This window comes from Tenrec ecaudatus, chromosome 11, assembly GCF_050624435.1.
Source record: "Tenrec ecaudatus isolate mTenEca1 chromosome 11, mTenEca1.hap1, whole genome shotgun sequence".
Taxonomy (NCBI): Eukaryota; Metazoa; Chordata; class Mammalia; order Afrosoricida; family Tenrecidae; genus Tenrec; species Tenrec ecaudatus.
In genome coordinates, this window is record NC_134540.1 from 37,720,682 (window position 1) to 37,733,897 (window position 13,216).

Sequence of the window (13,216 nt, forward strand, 5' to 3'; positions counted from 1 at the left end):
CTGATATTAGCCCATATATCCGATACAATCTATAAAGTCCTCTTCAGACTCACGAAACACATGCAATGAAGCCACATGCAGGACAATCACAGGTCAGTAGGTAGAAAGTCTTTGGGTCCAGTGGCGTTTTATGTGTCTCAGCGCTGACAGGGGTCTCTCTGTGGCTTCTCCAGCTTCAGAGGTCTGGTTGCATCCATGTGGCTTGTCTTCTGTAATGTCTCCCAGGGAGCAGTAGAGAGAGAGAGAGAGAGAGAGAGAGAGAGAGAGAGAGAGAGAGAGAGAGAGAGAGAGAGAGAGAGAGAGAGAGAGAGAGAGAGAGACTTCTGCCTCCAAGGGGGGAGGGCGGGAGTGCCAGTTTCCCAGAATTCTCAGGAGAAGGCCATGCCCACATGGAAGTCTCATTGGCTATCTCCAGATTGACAGCATAGACTCTACCCCTATGCTCTTAATCCTTAAACTGACACCAGATTAGGTGACTGCCTCATATGGGTGCCTTGTTATGATTTAAAGCAGTACCACCAGCTATGTGATTACATAGTCTGTGTTCTTCACTCTAGTAAAGCACAATAACAAAACTGGTAACTTTTACTAAAATGTGTTCCTGAGAAACCCTACAGAAATGGTTAAATTGCAACCTTGAATAAACACCTTAGTTAATATGTTATGTGATATTATGGGGCATATACAGATAGCAGTGTATGATGGGGAAAATCATGCAATTGTTTGAGTTGTAAGCTGAACTGGCTTAATTTTCCCCCCAGTTATTTTTTCATTGAAAGAATCTTACTGTCATGCAAGTGGTGGCTATTCAGACTTCTGTAATTTGCACATTTTAAGTTGAAATGAAATGTGAACATTTGTGAGCAATTATAAAATTTTAGCTTTCAAGGGAGAATTCATAATTTGGATAATTTGCACATGCCACTGTTCTCTTGACAAGTTCTCAGTGCTCACATATTTTGTATGAGATCAGTGGTGAGGTTAACTTACATGGTAATTTTGATCCTGTCTTATGGAATGAGTTAACATTTTGATGGTCTTTATGACTCAGCAAGTCACCTTTTCCAAGTTGCCATTGTGTGATGTTGAAAAGACTGCATGGGTCAGAGATCGATTAAACGTATAAGGATGAGTCAAAAAGTATACAAAATAGCAGAGACCTTAAAAAAATCAGACGATGATGCTATTGTTTCTTTATATTTCTTCCATCTAGGTCTGTATACAACTGAAAGTAGTGTTTCATTTCTCTAACCCATCTCTAACGAATTCTCTGCTCTTTATACTCGGTCAAAATGGCAGTTTTGGCTTCCTTGAGAGACTCAAATCATGTGTCTTTGAAATGGTCTCTGAGTTTGGGGAACACAAAGAAATCTGAAGTGGTGAGATCAGGGCTGTAGGGTGGATGGGGTAAGATTTCTTTAAGAACTCATCACAAGACATCCATTGGAACGAAATCCACAGGGCATTTTTTTCCCTACCAATGCAGGTTTTCATTTTCTTAAAACATCTTCATACTCAGATCCCATGATCCTCCTATATCCTTTAAGAACATCTACTGAGATTGTTGTTATTAGATTCCATCAAGTCCGTTCCGACCCATAGTGACCCCATGCACAACAGAATGAAATGCTGTTCAACCATGTACCATCTCCACAATTGTGCCTATTTGTAAGCCCATGGTTGCTGCCGTGTTGTCAGTCCATCTCCCGAGGGCTTTTCTCCCCTTCCCTGCCTTTCTGCCTATCAAACATGATATCCTCCTCATAAGATTGCCCCTTGGGGATTCCATCAAATGGTTGCTGGGATTTTCTGAGCTGACCTCCCTCTGGGAATTTAACTGGACTAGCAGGGAAGCCACTGTATTTGTGGATCTTGTTCTCTTGGTAGTCTTAATAAAATCCAAGACTCACCCTGGTGAAAATCCATTCCATAAAATCATCTTGACAAGCTGAGATCTTGCGTTAAAAGCCTGATGGAAAGGTCAGCTTTCTGAGCCACTTGCTGTTCACTCAATACTTAGGGCACCCATCCAACCAAAAGTTTGCTGAGGCCAAGATGTTTGCTTAAGATGGAAAATGCTGAACCGGGTACGATCCAAACTCCAAGAGCTATCTTGTCAACTGTGACTTTAAGCGGCTCCTTCCATCAGTTTCTGGACTTTAGCCTCAGTGTCTTCCTTCATTGAGGTTGATGGTCTTTCCTTTCCTAGCTTCAACTTTGAGGTCTTTTCTTAAAATCTGCATTCCTCCTATAGAAGGAGGTTTTATGTTGGGACAGAATTCTCATAAACTTTCGGCAATGCCTCAATGACTTGAGAATATGTCCATTTGAGTCTTGCTAAAATATATTGGCCCTCACTGGCACAAAGAGTGTTATTTGTTTATTTGTTTTCTTTGAAGGCACCCTAAGGATTCCAAGACCAAGTATCTTCCTAAGAGACTTACCTAGGACCATCCACTAATCACAGATATGTTGAAGCATTTTTATTTGGAATACTGTGCATGTATTAACTGGAATCCTAAAAGCAAACACTTTTTCACCAATGGTTTTGAGTACAAATTTTTTTGGACATAATATGTGATTCTACATTTTAATTAATCTTTGGTAGACTACCATTTGTTATAGTTTGGCATTCGATCAAAGAAGAGTATCTGCAACACCAATCTGAAAAAGATTTTAAAATACATTTTCCTTTTGTAACAATTTATCTACTGCAGGTTGACATTTCTTTATATTTTATCTGAGTCTAGGAAGAAGAATGGATTGTGTAGAGTGAGTAAGGAGCTAGATAGTATTAGGGATCCTGACGCCAAAGATGCTGTTTTTCTCAACAGAAGAGAAACGACAGATTAGTGGGAGGACAAAGAAACAAACAAACAAGCAGTGTCTAAATATGCAGTCGACTGATAAGTGCAATGGTTTTGAAGAATGTCCAATAAGAACATTCATTTCACTGGGACATTAGAAATGCTTTCCTGGAGTATCGAAGGGTTTTTGACACAGAACTGTTGTTCAGGAAATACAATCTTTTGAACACAGAATGAGTGTGCAAGTGGAACCTACTTAAGTAAAGTAAATTGGTATTGTTATTGATATTAAATGTTGAGAATGGATTCATAGATTAGATACAGAAAACGAACATAATAAAGATGGAAATTCCATTGTATTTGCTTTAAATGCAGAAAAAAGACAAGAAGTTGGGTAGTGAGTGAGGAAGATGTTAAAAACGTAGACACAGGTTAGAAAGGGGGAACCAGTTACAAGGATCTACATATAACCTCCTCCCTGGGGTCGGGCAACAGAAAAGTGGGTGAAGGGAGACGTCGTACAGGGAAATATATGACCAAATAATAATTTATAAATTATTGAGGGCTTATGAGGGAGGGGTGAGCAGGGAGGGAGAGAAAAAAATGAGGACCTGTTACCAGGGGCTTAGGTGGAGAGCAAATATTTTGAGAATAATGAGGGCAATGAATGTACAGATGTGCTTTACACAATTGATGTATGTATGGATTGTGATAAGAGTTGTATGAGCCCCTAATAAAACCATTTAAAAAATAAAACAAAAAACATAGACATATAATTTTATGTATTACGATAGAAGTAAAAATATAATTGAGGAATGAGATATTTGGGAATTAATTTTTAATTAGTATTCGATAGAGAACATAATTTTCAGCGTCAATAGGTAGCAAGTCATGTATTTCTTAAATTGACAAATTGAGACTATAGTATTTTATTTAGAGATAGGACGATAATGACCAGAATAATTTTACTGCAGAGATAACTAAGAAATTGCATTAGGAAGGTGACTGACATGTTCACATAGCTATTTGCTTAGTTTTCATTATAAGCATTTCTGTATTCATGTATTGCTTTCATTAAAAAAATAGTGCAATACATCATGGGAAATCTTTCCATATAGATCCATATGTAGCATTTCTCCATAAAATTCAATCATGTGGATATCTATCATAAGTTATTTAATCAATCCATTATCGATGGACATTTGAATTATTTCTGTTCTTATGCTAACATAAACAATATTTTAATTCATATTCTTGCCTAAAGGCAAAGTCCCAGAAATAGAGTAGCTGGTGAAGGAAAATGCATATTTAAAATTTCAGTACACAGTCTCCTTTCTTATCAGCCAAGCTCCTTAATTTATACTTTCCCTGTTGTATAGCAGAATCGGTTTCCCCATGCTATTTCGTTATTTTTTGTTTATTATTATTAACTTTGTCCTGAACTTCTGTTGGATATCATTCTTCTTTTCCATTCAAATGTGTATGAGTTGGTACTAGAAAGAAACCTTTGAGGGTCCTGTGTTGCTGCTGAGGTCCCTCCTTTTGTCTAGTAGAAGTGTAAGGTTATATTGGGTTTGTCTCTTCCTCCAACTCTCCAGCCTTGGCCACATGCTCAGAAAAGCCTTCTCCTTTCTAATATTCTAATGGTTTTGTCCACTTCCGTATATTGGTGGTGTTTCTTTTTCTTTCATATGACTTTTTTCCCTTTGTGAACTTTCCAAGTAATAATGACCTTTAGAAGTACTGCAATTAAAACTTTTCTGTCATTGTAATTTTAGATATGTGCATAGATCAAGCAAAACTAGAAGAATCTGAAGAGAAAGCCTCAGAGCTTCATATGAAAGTAAGTAACTTCCGAGCCCCCAATAAAATGATTAAAAAAACCAAGTAAGTGACTTCCTAAAGATTCACTTTGCAATGTCACGTGGAGACCCTCGAGAGTAAAGAAGCGAAGCGTGGACGGCTTCTCACCAGGTCACATGGTTTAGGCCCTTGCAATCGTCTTGAAGGAGTTGCATCCTTGTGTCCCTGCTTAGCACTTACTGTCCGTGAGGCTCTTTGTTTGTGTTGTTGTTGGGTTATTCGCTTGGCGTTGAGCTGGTCCTGTGAGAAGAGGGAACGCCGTTATTACTAGAACGGGGAGCATTTGCTACGGGAGCCGTGGCTGTGCATTAGGCACCGGGTCAGCGGCTGCTCATCGGGAGGAAGAACTTTGGAGTCCACTCAGTAGCATCAGGAGAGAGAGGCTGAGCGACCTGCCCTCCTAAAGATTATTAAACGGCAGTAATTCTGTCACATAGAGCCACTTTGCGAGAAATTCATTTGGCCACACATAGCAAACCAGACCCCTTGTCAAGGAGTCTGCCTTGCATGCTTTTAAGGTAAAGGATGCTTCTAAGTCATAGACATTCTCAACTCGCGTCCTGTTCAGTCGTATCGATCCTCCCCGTCACTGCCCTCGAGTTGATTCTGACTCACAGGACTTCGAAAGACCACTTAGTATCGCCCCCGGGGGTGTCAGTGGCGGCAAAGGTTTCCTGCCGTGGAAAGTCTCATCTTTCTCCTAAGGAGCAGCAGGTTCGAACTGTTGACCTTGTGGTGGGCAGCAGCCCAATGTGTGACCCAGCAGGCCACCAGGGTCCCGAGCTCTTATTAGATAGCAGGTTTCCCCCAAGACTAGAAGAGGAATCCGTGTATCATGCTTCCTATGGGAGGATCGCACTGTAAGATAAAAAGACTGCCACGAGACACCACACGCCTGCCGAACACCCACAGCCGGTTGATGAGTTAGCGGTTCCCGAAGTAACTTTCTACTTACCGATGAGAAGCCAGAGCCAGTCGCTTGATGTGCAGTGTGTGACTTAGTGTAACTTGAGATCACACCCTGGCCTCCCTCCCTAATGTGCATGTGTAGCTTTTGGAATAACTTACACAAAACCCTGTAAAGGTCCAGTGGTGAGTTTGCCAAACAATTACCGAGAAAGTATGATATCTCAGGCCGAAGGCTGGAGACTAGTGCTCTAGTGATGGATCTGGTATTATTAGTACTTGGAAACAGTGGGGGTTAGTAGGGAAACAAATCAGTGGATCATTTCAAAGTACAGAGCAGGGAATGTTACAATTGATCCATAGACATGTTGTTCAGGTCGCACTCTCTCCACTCCTGCTCTTAAAATTGTTAGCTCTAACTGTACAAATAAGAAAGACCTTGTTCAAGGTGAGTTGTCTCCTTTTTGCCAGAAATGATATGTCTTGGGTATATCCTGAAAATGTTGTTTGCTCCATAAAAGATTTCTATTGCTGTACCATTTTGTATATATCAGCAAGAACTTCTTTCTGATAGCTTTATCAGGACACATGTAAATACTTTGCTTTAGGCAGAAAGCTAGCATAGTGCTAGACACATTCTTTATTTTGGTGCATAAATTTGAAAAATGAAGACCAGAAATGTCAGAAAGTACATAGAGAATATTGAATTATCAACCTTCTTGTACAGATGCACTAATACATTTACCCTGGGGAATGAAATTAAGCAGAGCCTCAACGTTAACTGTATTTCCTGACATTTTTGTGTGTAATTTTGTAAGTGTGATTTTGCTCCAGTAGCTCTTTTTGGAGAAGAAGGCTATCATGTCAGTTTTTCTAAAGCACTCCTTTAATGGAGATTCATTTTATCCCCAAGGCTACAGTGATTTGACTATAGATATTATAAAAATGCTAAAGCACAGTTTATATTTCACCTGATCCTTTTTGAGGGGAGGGAGTTGGGATTGATCTCTTTGGTGAGTATGCAGATCTTTTCAGAGTGGTTTAGTGTAGGTGATACATTTTCTTAGCATGCCCTAAGAATGACTCTGAGCGTTGGGTCGTTTTAGATTTCCTTCTGATCTCAGTCAGAGGCTCACGAGATGTACAGTATACACGTCATTATTGTGAGCAACAAGGCTCTTTCCTTCCTATTCTCATGAGAAGAATCGAAGGTTCAGTTCTTCCTATGCGGCTGTCCCATGTGAGCAGCTGTACACGGGAGTGGAGGAAATGGCAGCTCACTGGCACATGGTGCTGGCCAAGGCGGTGCTTTAACTTATGAACACTCTCTCAATTTATAAAGGAGGATTTGACGGGCGGTGGGTCAGTCACTTCTTTCTACAGATAGCTGTGAGCTTTAATGGTCAATCTAAGTCATTGCAAGGTGGTAGATAGTTGAGAGCTGGTCACCTTTAGGAAACCCCATGTTGGTGTATGATGTCACTGTGATGGTAGTCCTGGCTGTCAGGGAAAGGGGCCTAAGGAAGTGACAGCTGAGTTGCAGGATGACTGTGCAGTAAGCAGGTGAGAATTCCAAGGGGGAGGAATGTCAACATTTATGTGTCGCTTTGGAATTCCTTCTGGAATTCTTGAAAGTATCTCAAATTTTAACATAGCCAAAGCCAAAGCCATCTTTCTCCTTTCTAAAAGTGTTCCCTCCTGCTTTCCATATTAGAATTTTTTCCCCTTCAAAATACCACCAAGTAGCATAGTCACCAAGCACCAGCTATCTCATTCCCTTCGTTCCGTCAGACACAACTCATTTGGATTCTGTGGTCTCCCTCCATTTCTCTCCCTCACCCCCTCCTGCTCCTCAGTTCAGGCAGGCTCTCTCTTTCACAGTGGTTTCCAGACCGATTCCGTGTGGTTGGTAGTTCCCTCTCAGGCCGTCTTCCACAGCATTGCTGGATGCCTTTCCCGAAGAACAAATGTGATCATGTTATTTTCTCATTATAAATACTCCAAAAGCACCCTCTGATTTTCAGGAAAGAAAAATAACTCTGGCTAATTGCAGATTCCTTTTCAGGAATTTCATTCATGAGCGGGTTTTTGGTTTCATCCCCTACAGGTTCCATCCCTCCTTTTGCACAAGGGGCACCCTTCCAAGGGATCACTGGCCACACTTCTGTGCATTTTGCGGTTTCTCCCCATGTAATGCTCGCTATACTTCACAGCTCCCTGCTGACTGTCTCCAAGTCTACAGTCAAGCACCTTTTTTCTAGGAAATGTTTTCTGGCTTTCAAAGTCTCTCTCTCTTTAGCTCATTGGCAGTTCTTAGGATTTTGAATTCTTTTTTTTTTTTTGCTTCACCACTAGACACTATGATTACTGAAAGCACTTAGTGTGCTCTGTTTAACTCTGTGTCTCCCATCCTTACTACTGTGAGGGAGATACCTCACAGGCACTTTGCTGCAGGCATGAAATGTGTTATACGAGGAGGCATTAAAGCATTTGTGGGATGACAGAATTGAAAGAGAATGAATTTTTTTTTTCCATCATGAACTTTTAAGACCCCCCTGGTTTAATGGGAAAGTTGTTCAGTCGGTCAATTGGAGCAGGATGTCAGAGGGTTCTTACATGTTAGAGCCATGGTGTGGTCTTCCTAAAGAAATCACATAAGGCCTACGAGGAAAGGAATTCTGGTATTTGAGCTGTCCTTTAGAACAGGTAGTGACATTAAAAATAAAAAATGTTTTTGGGGTGGAGAAAAGCTGAGTCTTGAAAATACTGTTAGTTTTGTATGTCTTGAAAAACGTCAAATAAGCAGTTGAAAGTACCTTTGTGGGCTGACTTGTGGCCTGGAAATTGGATGAGAAAGTGAGCTGGCGGTAGGAATGCCTCGGCTCCAGTGATGGTGGGTGCAATCCGTGGGAAACAGCACCTTAGCCAAAGGGTGGACCGAGGCCAGCAGCGGCAGGAGACCACAGAGGCCGTGGGATAGCAACGTGAAATGGTTATCGTGAGCACTTACCCAAACAAACCCATTGTCCTCTAGTTGATTCTGACTTAGAGCAACCCCATAGGGCAGAGTAGACCTACCTACCCCATAGGGTTCCCAAGGACACAACTCTTTACGGAATCTCACTGCCACCTCCTCTCCCTCCAAGTGGCTGGAGGAATAGGAACCCATGAAGAACATGGAAAGGACCAGTTAAGGACATAGTAGGAAAGCCTCAGTAACTGCGGCAACAGAGCATGTAGATGAGAGCTTGATTATGGGGGTGTCTTTGAAGGTATTTAGACGATGGATTAGTACTACCCAATATGAGATGGTGGGAGGGTTTGTAATGCATGTGCTTCAGTATTGCAACCGTTAGCCATGTATGCTTGGCATACACTTGTGGTACACTAACTGAATGTTTACCCGTAAAATTTTTATTTAGTTTATATTTAAAGAGCCATGTGTCACCGGTGGTGGTCACGTTGAATAACATGGCTATGCGAAGTAAGCTTATAGGTCATTCATTTGAGGCAGAAAGTCCAGGAGTGTGTAACTTGGAAAACATAGCAGGTGGAATGCAAGAATGATAGCCAAGCGTTAATGAAGTGCGGGTTAACAGGGCGAATCAGCACAAGCGGTCTCTGGGTTGTGGACAAGATCACTGCTTATGGGTGTCTTTAACTAAAATTTATAGGTCGGTTAGTGTTTATGCAGGGTCACGTGTAAGAGGAAGCATTTGACTGCTAACCGAAAGGTCCGGAGTTCGTATCCACCAGCCGCTCCTTCAAGATTCACAGCCTTGGATACCCAGTGGGCAGTTCCACTGCTCTAGGCCTGCCCTGAGTTGGAACCAACTCCATAGGAGTGGGTTTTAGTGCAAGGGAAGGGTTGAAACCTGTTCTATGATTTCTGGACTGCACATGAATAAGACCAGGCAGTTGTGCTGATGGATTTGCTGTGAGTAGGGGTTGTACCTGCAAAGTTGGCATGCAAACCCACCAGCCGTTTGCACCAGAGGAGAAAGATGAGGATGTATTTATAGCCTTGTAAATCCCTTTGGGGTGAGTCAGAATTGGGGTGAGATTGGGGTGAGTCAGAATCAGCTGATGGCAGTGGGTGAGGGGTTGATTCAGTTTTGATTTTAAAGTGAGCACAAAATTGCATCTCAATAGAAGACAATATGAATTATGGATAAGTTAGCCATAACTTATGGCAGTCGGAAGAAGTCAACTTTGAAGAGAAGTAAGATTTCAGCCGTAAATGAAAGGCAAGAGAGTAGAGCAGGGAAGTTAGATACGCAGCAAAGAGGTGACACTCATGAAGAAAGTGGGAGAGTTTTCTTCAGAGGACAGAGAGAGGAGTTTGCCCTGGGTGATAGGAGCGGTTGGGCGAGTTGTCCTCTGAGACTTAAGTATGGTGTGGGTTATTTTATTAGGCTGAAGATTAGTATTTTTTTACTATCTAGTGATGTGAAGTTTGGAATTACTGTAGGAATTGTGGGAGTGGTGACATTGATATGGTCTGGGCAAAGCGCAGGCCGATTGACCTTTAGAAAAACAATCAGTTTCTGTTGCCTTTATGAAGATACCCAGGCGGGTTTGCTGAGGGTTAGGGCCTCAGGGATCTGAGATTTACGTTCCCAATTATAAAACAGAAATTATAGTACTTTTTATACTTTAAAAATTGTAACACATTATATAAACATCAATTATATGGTTCCAGGTGAGTAACTCGGGCTTTGATGACAGAAAATCTGGCTTTTTCTGCCTTAGTTTTGCTTCCAGCTTAGGAAGAGTTCTTCCTCTTGTGTGTTGTTAGAGGCAATGTAAACTACGTGAATGGAGTCCTTTGAAATGGATGAGTTCTAGGTGATTATGACTTTCTTTATTGAAGTTTGGCTATATTTGAAACTTATTTTTTGTATTAATATGTGTGTAATAATAATTACATTAATAATTGATTGTTTTAATTTATATATCTATATATATAGTCAAATACTTGTATGAGACAAAACTTTATATAAATTCACCGTTGTTATGAAACATTTTCCGTCAAGGTGATTGCAGACCAGAGCTATTTGAATCTAAGATGGGAACTAACGATCTCGATGAATGGCTATATAAATTAGATGACTCAATTAATTCACCAAATTTGATGGTTTTCTTTTCTCTCACATGATATTGCACTTGGGACTTTGAGAGATTAATTTATCTTTGGAGCTTAATGATAACTCTGAGAGACTTCATTCTCTTAAGTTGTGGAACGTTAGCCTAGGTGGGGTCTTTAAAGCTCTAGATATTAGCTTAAGGAGAAAGTGAGTAGTGGATGTATTTGCAGAATGAAGTTGTTTATGATAAAAATAATTTAAAAGGAAAGTGAAATTCTGTTCAATGACAATAAATTGGAAGCCAGTGTGTTTCGAGCCCAAAGTGTTTTGCAGATGGAGAAAGGGATTTCAGCACAATGCTTTGCCGTCTATTATTTTACACAGAGTCAAATGGTATTTAGGGACTTTTAAGCAAAATGTCAAGGTTGCAGATAACTATGGACCAGTTTGCTCTGCGGAGAGAAGAAGGTCACAGGCTCCATCTCTGGTTTTGTCTGCTCCCTTGCAAAGGAATGATTTTGGGAGGACCTGGAGTGACCCACCGAAAGGCAGTGAGGGGCTTAACAAAAATTACCATGGCTTTTCTAAAACCCGAAGTTTATGTTCTATTGAGATCATTAGAGGCATTTTTCTACATGAAGAATAGTGTTTGTCATTTCCATCCTTCTTCCTCCTTTTCTTTTCAGTTTGAAAAAGAGTTTACTCACCACCAAGATACTCAGGCCCAATTGCAGAAAAAAGAGGAAAAGATTAATGAGCTTCAAGCAGAATTACAAGCTTATAAATCTCAGGTAAAATGCTATCCTGAATAAATATGAATAAGGAATCCTCACCAGATGAACAAAGGTCAAGCAATCTTTTCCTTGTCTTGGGACCATACTACCTTGAAACTCACATGCATGTTTTCGTAGTTTGTTTGTCTGCATTTTTGTTCTGCTAGGATTGTGTTAAACCAGTGAATGTACCACATTTTATTTGCATTTTTAGTCATGTCTGAGCTTTTACTAACTAATCTGCTACCTTTTTGTTTTCATTTGAGTTTTTCTCCCGCTCCTAATATCACATATTTCCTAAGTAATTAAGCTTACAGGGTAAGAAAGTCTTTTACACTTAGATTTGTCATTCATCACTGATTTTTATCCCAGTCTAGGAAATTATGGCTCAAGCGATTTATTTTTCAGAACCTTCAGCCTATGGGTACCTTGCAGTGAAAGATAACCTCTAGCTGAATGGGAACATTTTCTGATAATTTTTCAATTTCCAAAAGTAAACAGATTTAAAACATGACCAAAAAAGGGAACAAATCTAGATTATGAAGCAGATACCTCCCAGACACCCTCTATACATAAAACATTATGAAAGCAAGAAATACATCATCTGCATGTTTGAAATGGATAAGAGTGAGGTGAAATTCTCATAGCTAGATTTCTTTGTGCAGATTTGCATACAGAACGATGAGCAATGAGTACATTTTGGCTATTTTCTTTTCATCCTAATTTACGATGATGGTGAAATAGTCTCATGTATACAGTTTTCTATACTCTTGGCAGTTTTGTTTTCTGTTAAGTATTTAGTGGATAGCTTTCTTTCAGAAGTTTTCTCTAGACAACCTAAGAGATAGCTATCTGTTATCATTTCATTTTAGAAAAAATACTAAATGAAATTTCACTTCTGAGAAAACGATTCTCACTGATTTTTGCTCTTCAATGTCTCAAGAAGGAAGTACTATATTTTGTCAGCTAATCCCACCTGCCTCCATCCCCATGTTTTCCATCTGTCTCCTGATGCCTCCCTCTCAAAGAAGTACATGCTTTTGTTGTGTATTTCCAATGGAGTTATAGGCAGTGGCTGAAGTATTTATGACACATTTTTGCCTGATATAAACCAATATAATTAAAAATTTTCTTTTAAACTTCTGCTGATTGAAGGAATATTTTTCGATCGATTCTACAAAAATCCCCTTGGTGTTTTTTACTATCTTTGGATAAAGTTATTGTGTAAGGGTGCCTTCATTTAAAATGGGAATAAATTTATATTTTGAAACCAAAAATAGATCAAATTGGCCATTAGGTTGTTTTGGATTGTACACAGGGAGAGCCTGTACACCTGATGGCCTGGAAGTAGAGACTCAATAACCGCCACCATGCTTGCTTTTGAAGAACAGATGGCAAGTTCATTGTTTGTCGGCCGGCCTTACTTTTCTATGTGATTATGTGTGTTTCTTAATTTAGTTATTCACTGCCAGGCACGTTGTCAGATGCTGAGCATTCAGTGACTTCATGGGTGATACACTCACACTAATGAGATTTACGTCATCACTGGAACTAATGTCAAGCAGAAATATAGACATTTTTTATTTTCAGAAGTAAATAATAGCTATGAAATGTTTATTTAGTGTCAGTGTAATGCACATGCATTCTGAAAATTCAAAAGGCAGTGTCATCCATAATCATAGCAATACAGATTAACACTCAACTAGTTGTTTACATTAGAAAAGATGGTTTTGATCAGGCATGTTCTTTGATTTGTTATGTCACCTTCTATTATAACACT

The 13,216-nt window shown here is 40.0% G+C and overlaps 1 protein-coding gene across 2 annotated transcripts in view; it reads left to right on the forward strand.

The window, feature by feature from the left end:
* Nucleotides 1-13,216, forward strand: part of DIAPH3 (diaphanous related formin 3) — a 576,438-nt gene that overhangs the window by 208,581 nt on the left and 354,641 nt on the right. For both annotated transcript variants that reach the window (XM_075563000.1, XM_075563001.1), the window contains 2 exons: nucleotides 4,586-4,650; nucleotides 11,350-11,454. In XM_075563000.1, the coding sequence (XP_075419115.1) occupies nucleotides 4,586-4,650; nucleotides 11,350-11,454 (170 nt within the window). The remainder of the gene's footprint in view (nucleotides 1-4,585; nucleotides 4,651-11,349; nucleotides 11,455-13,216) is intronic.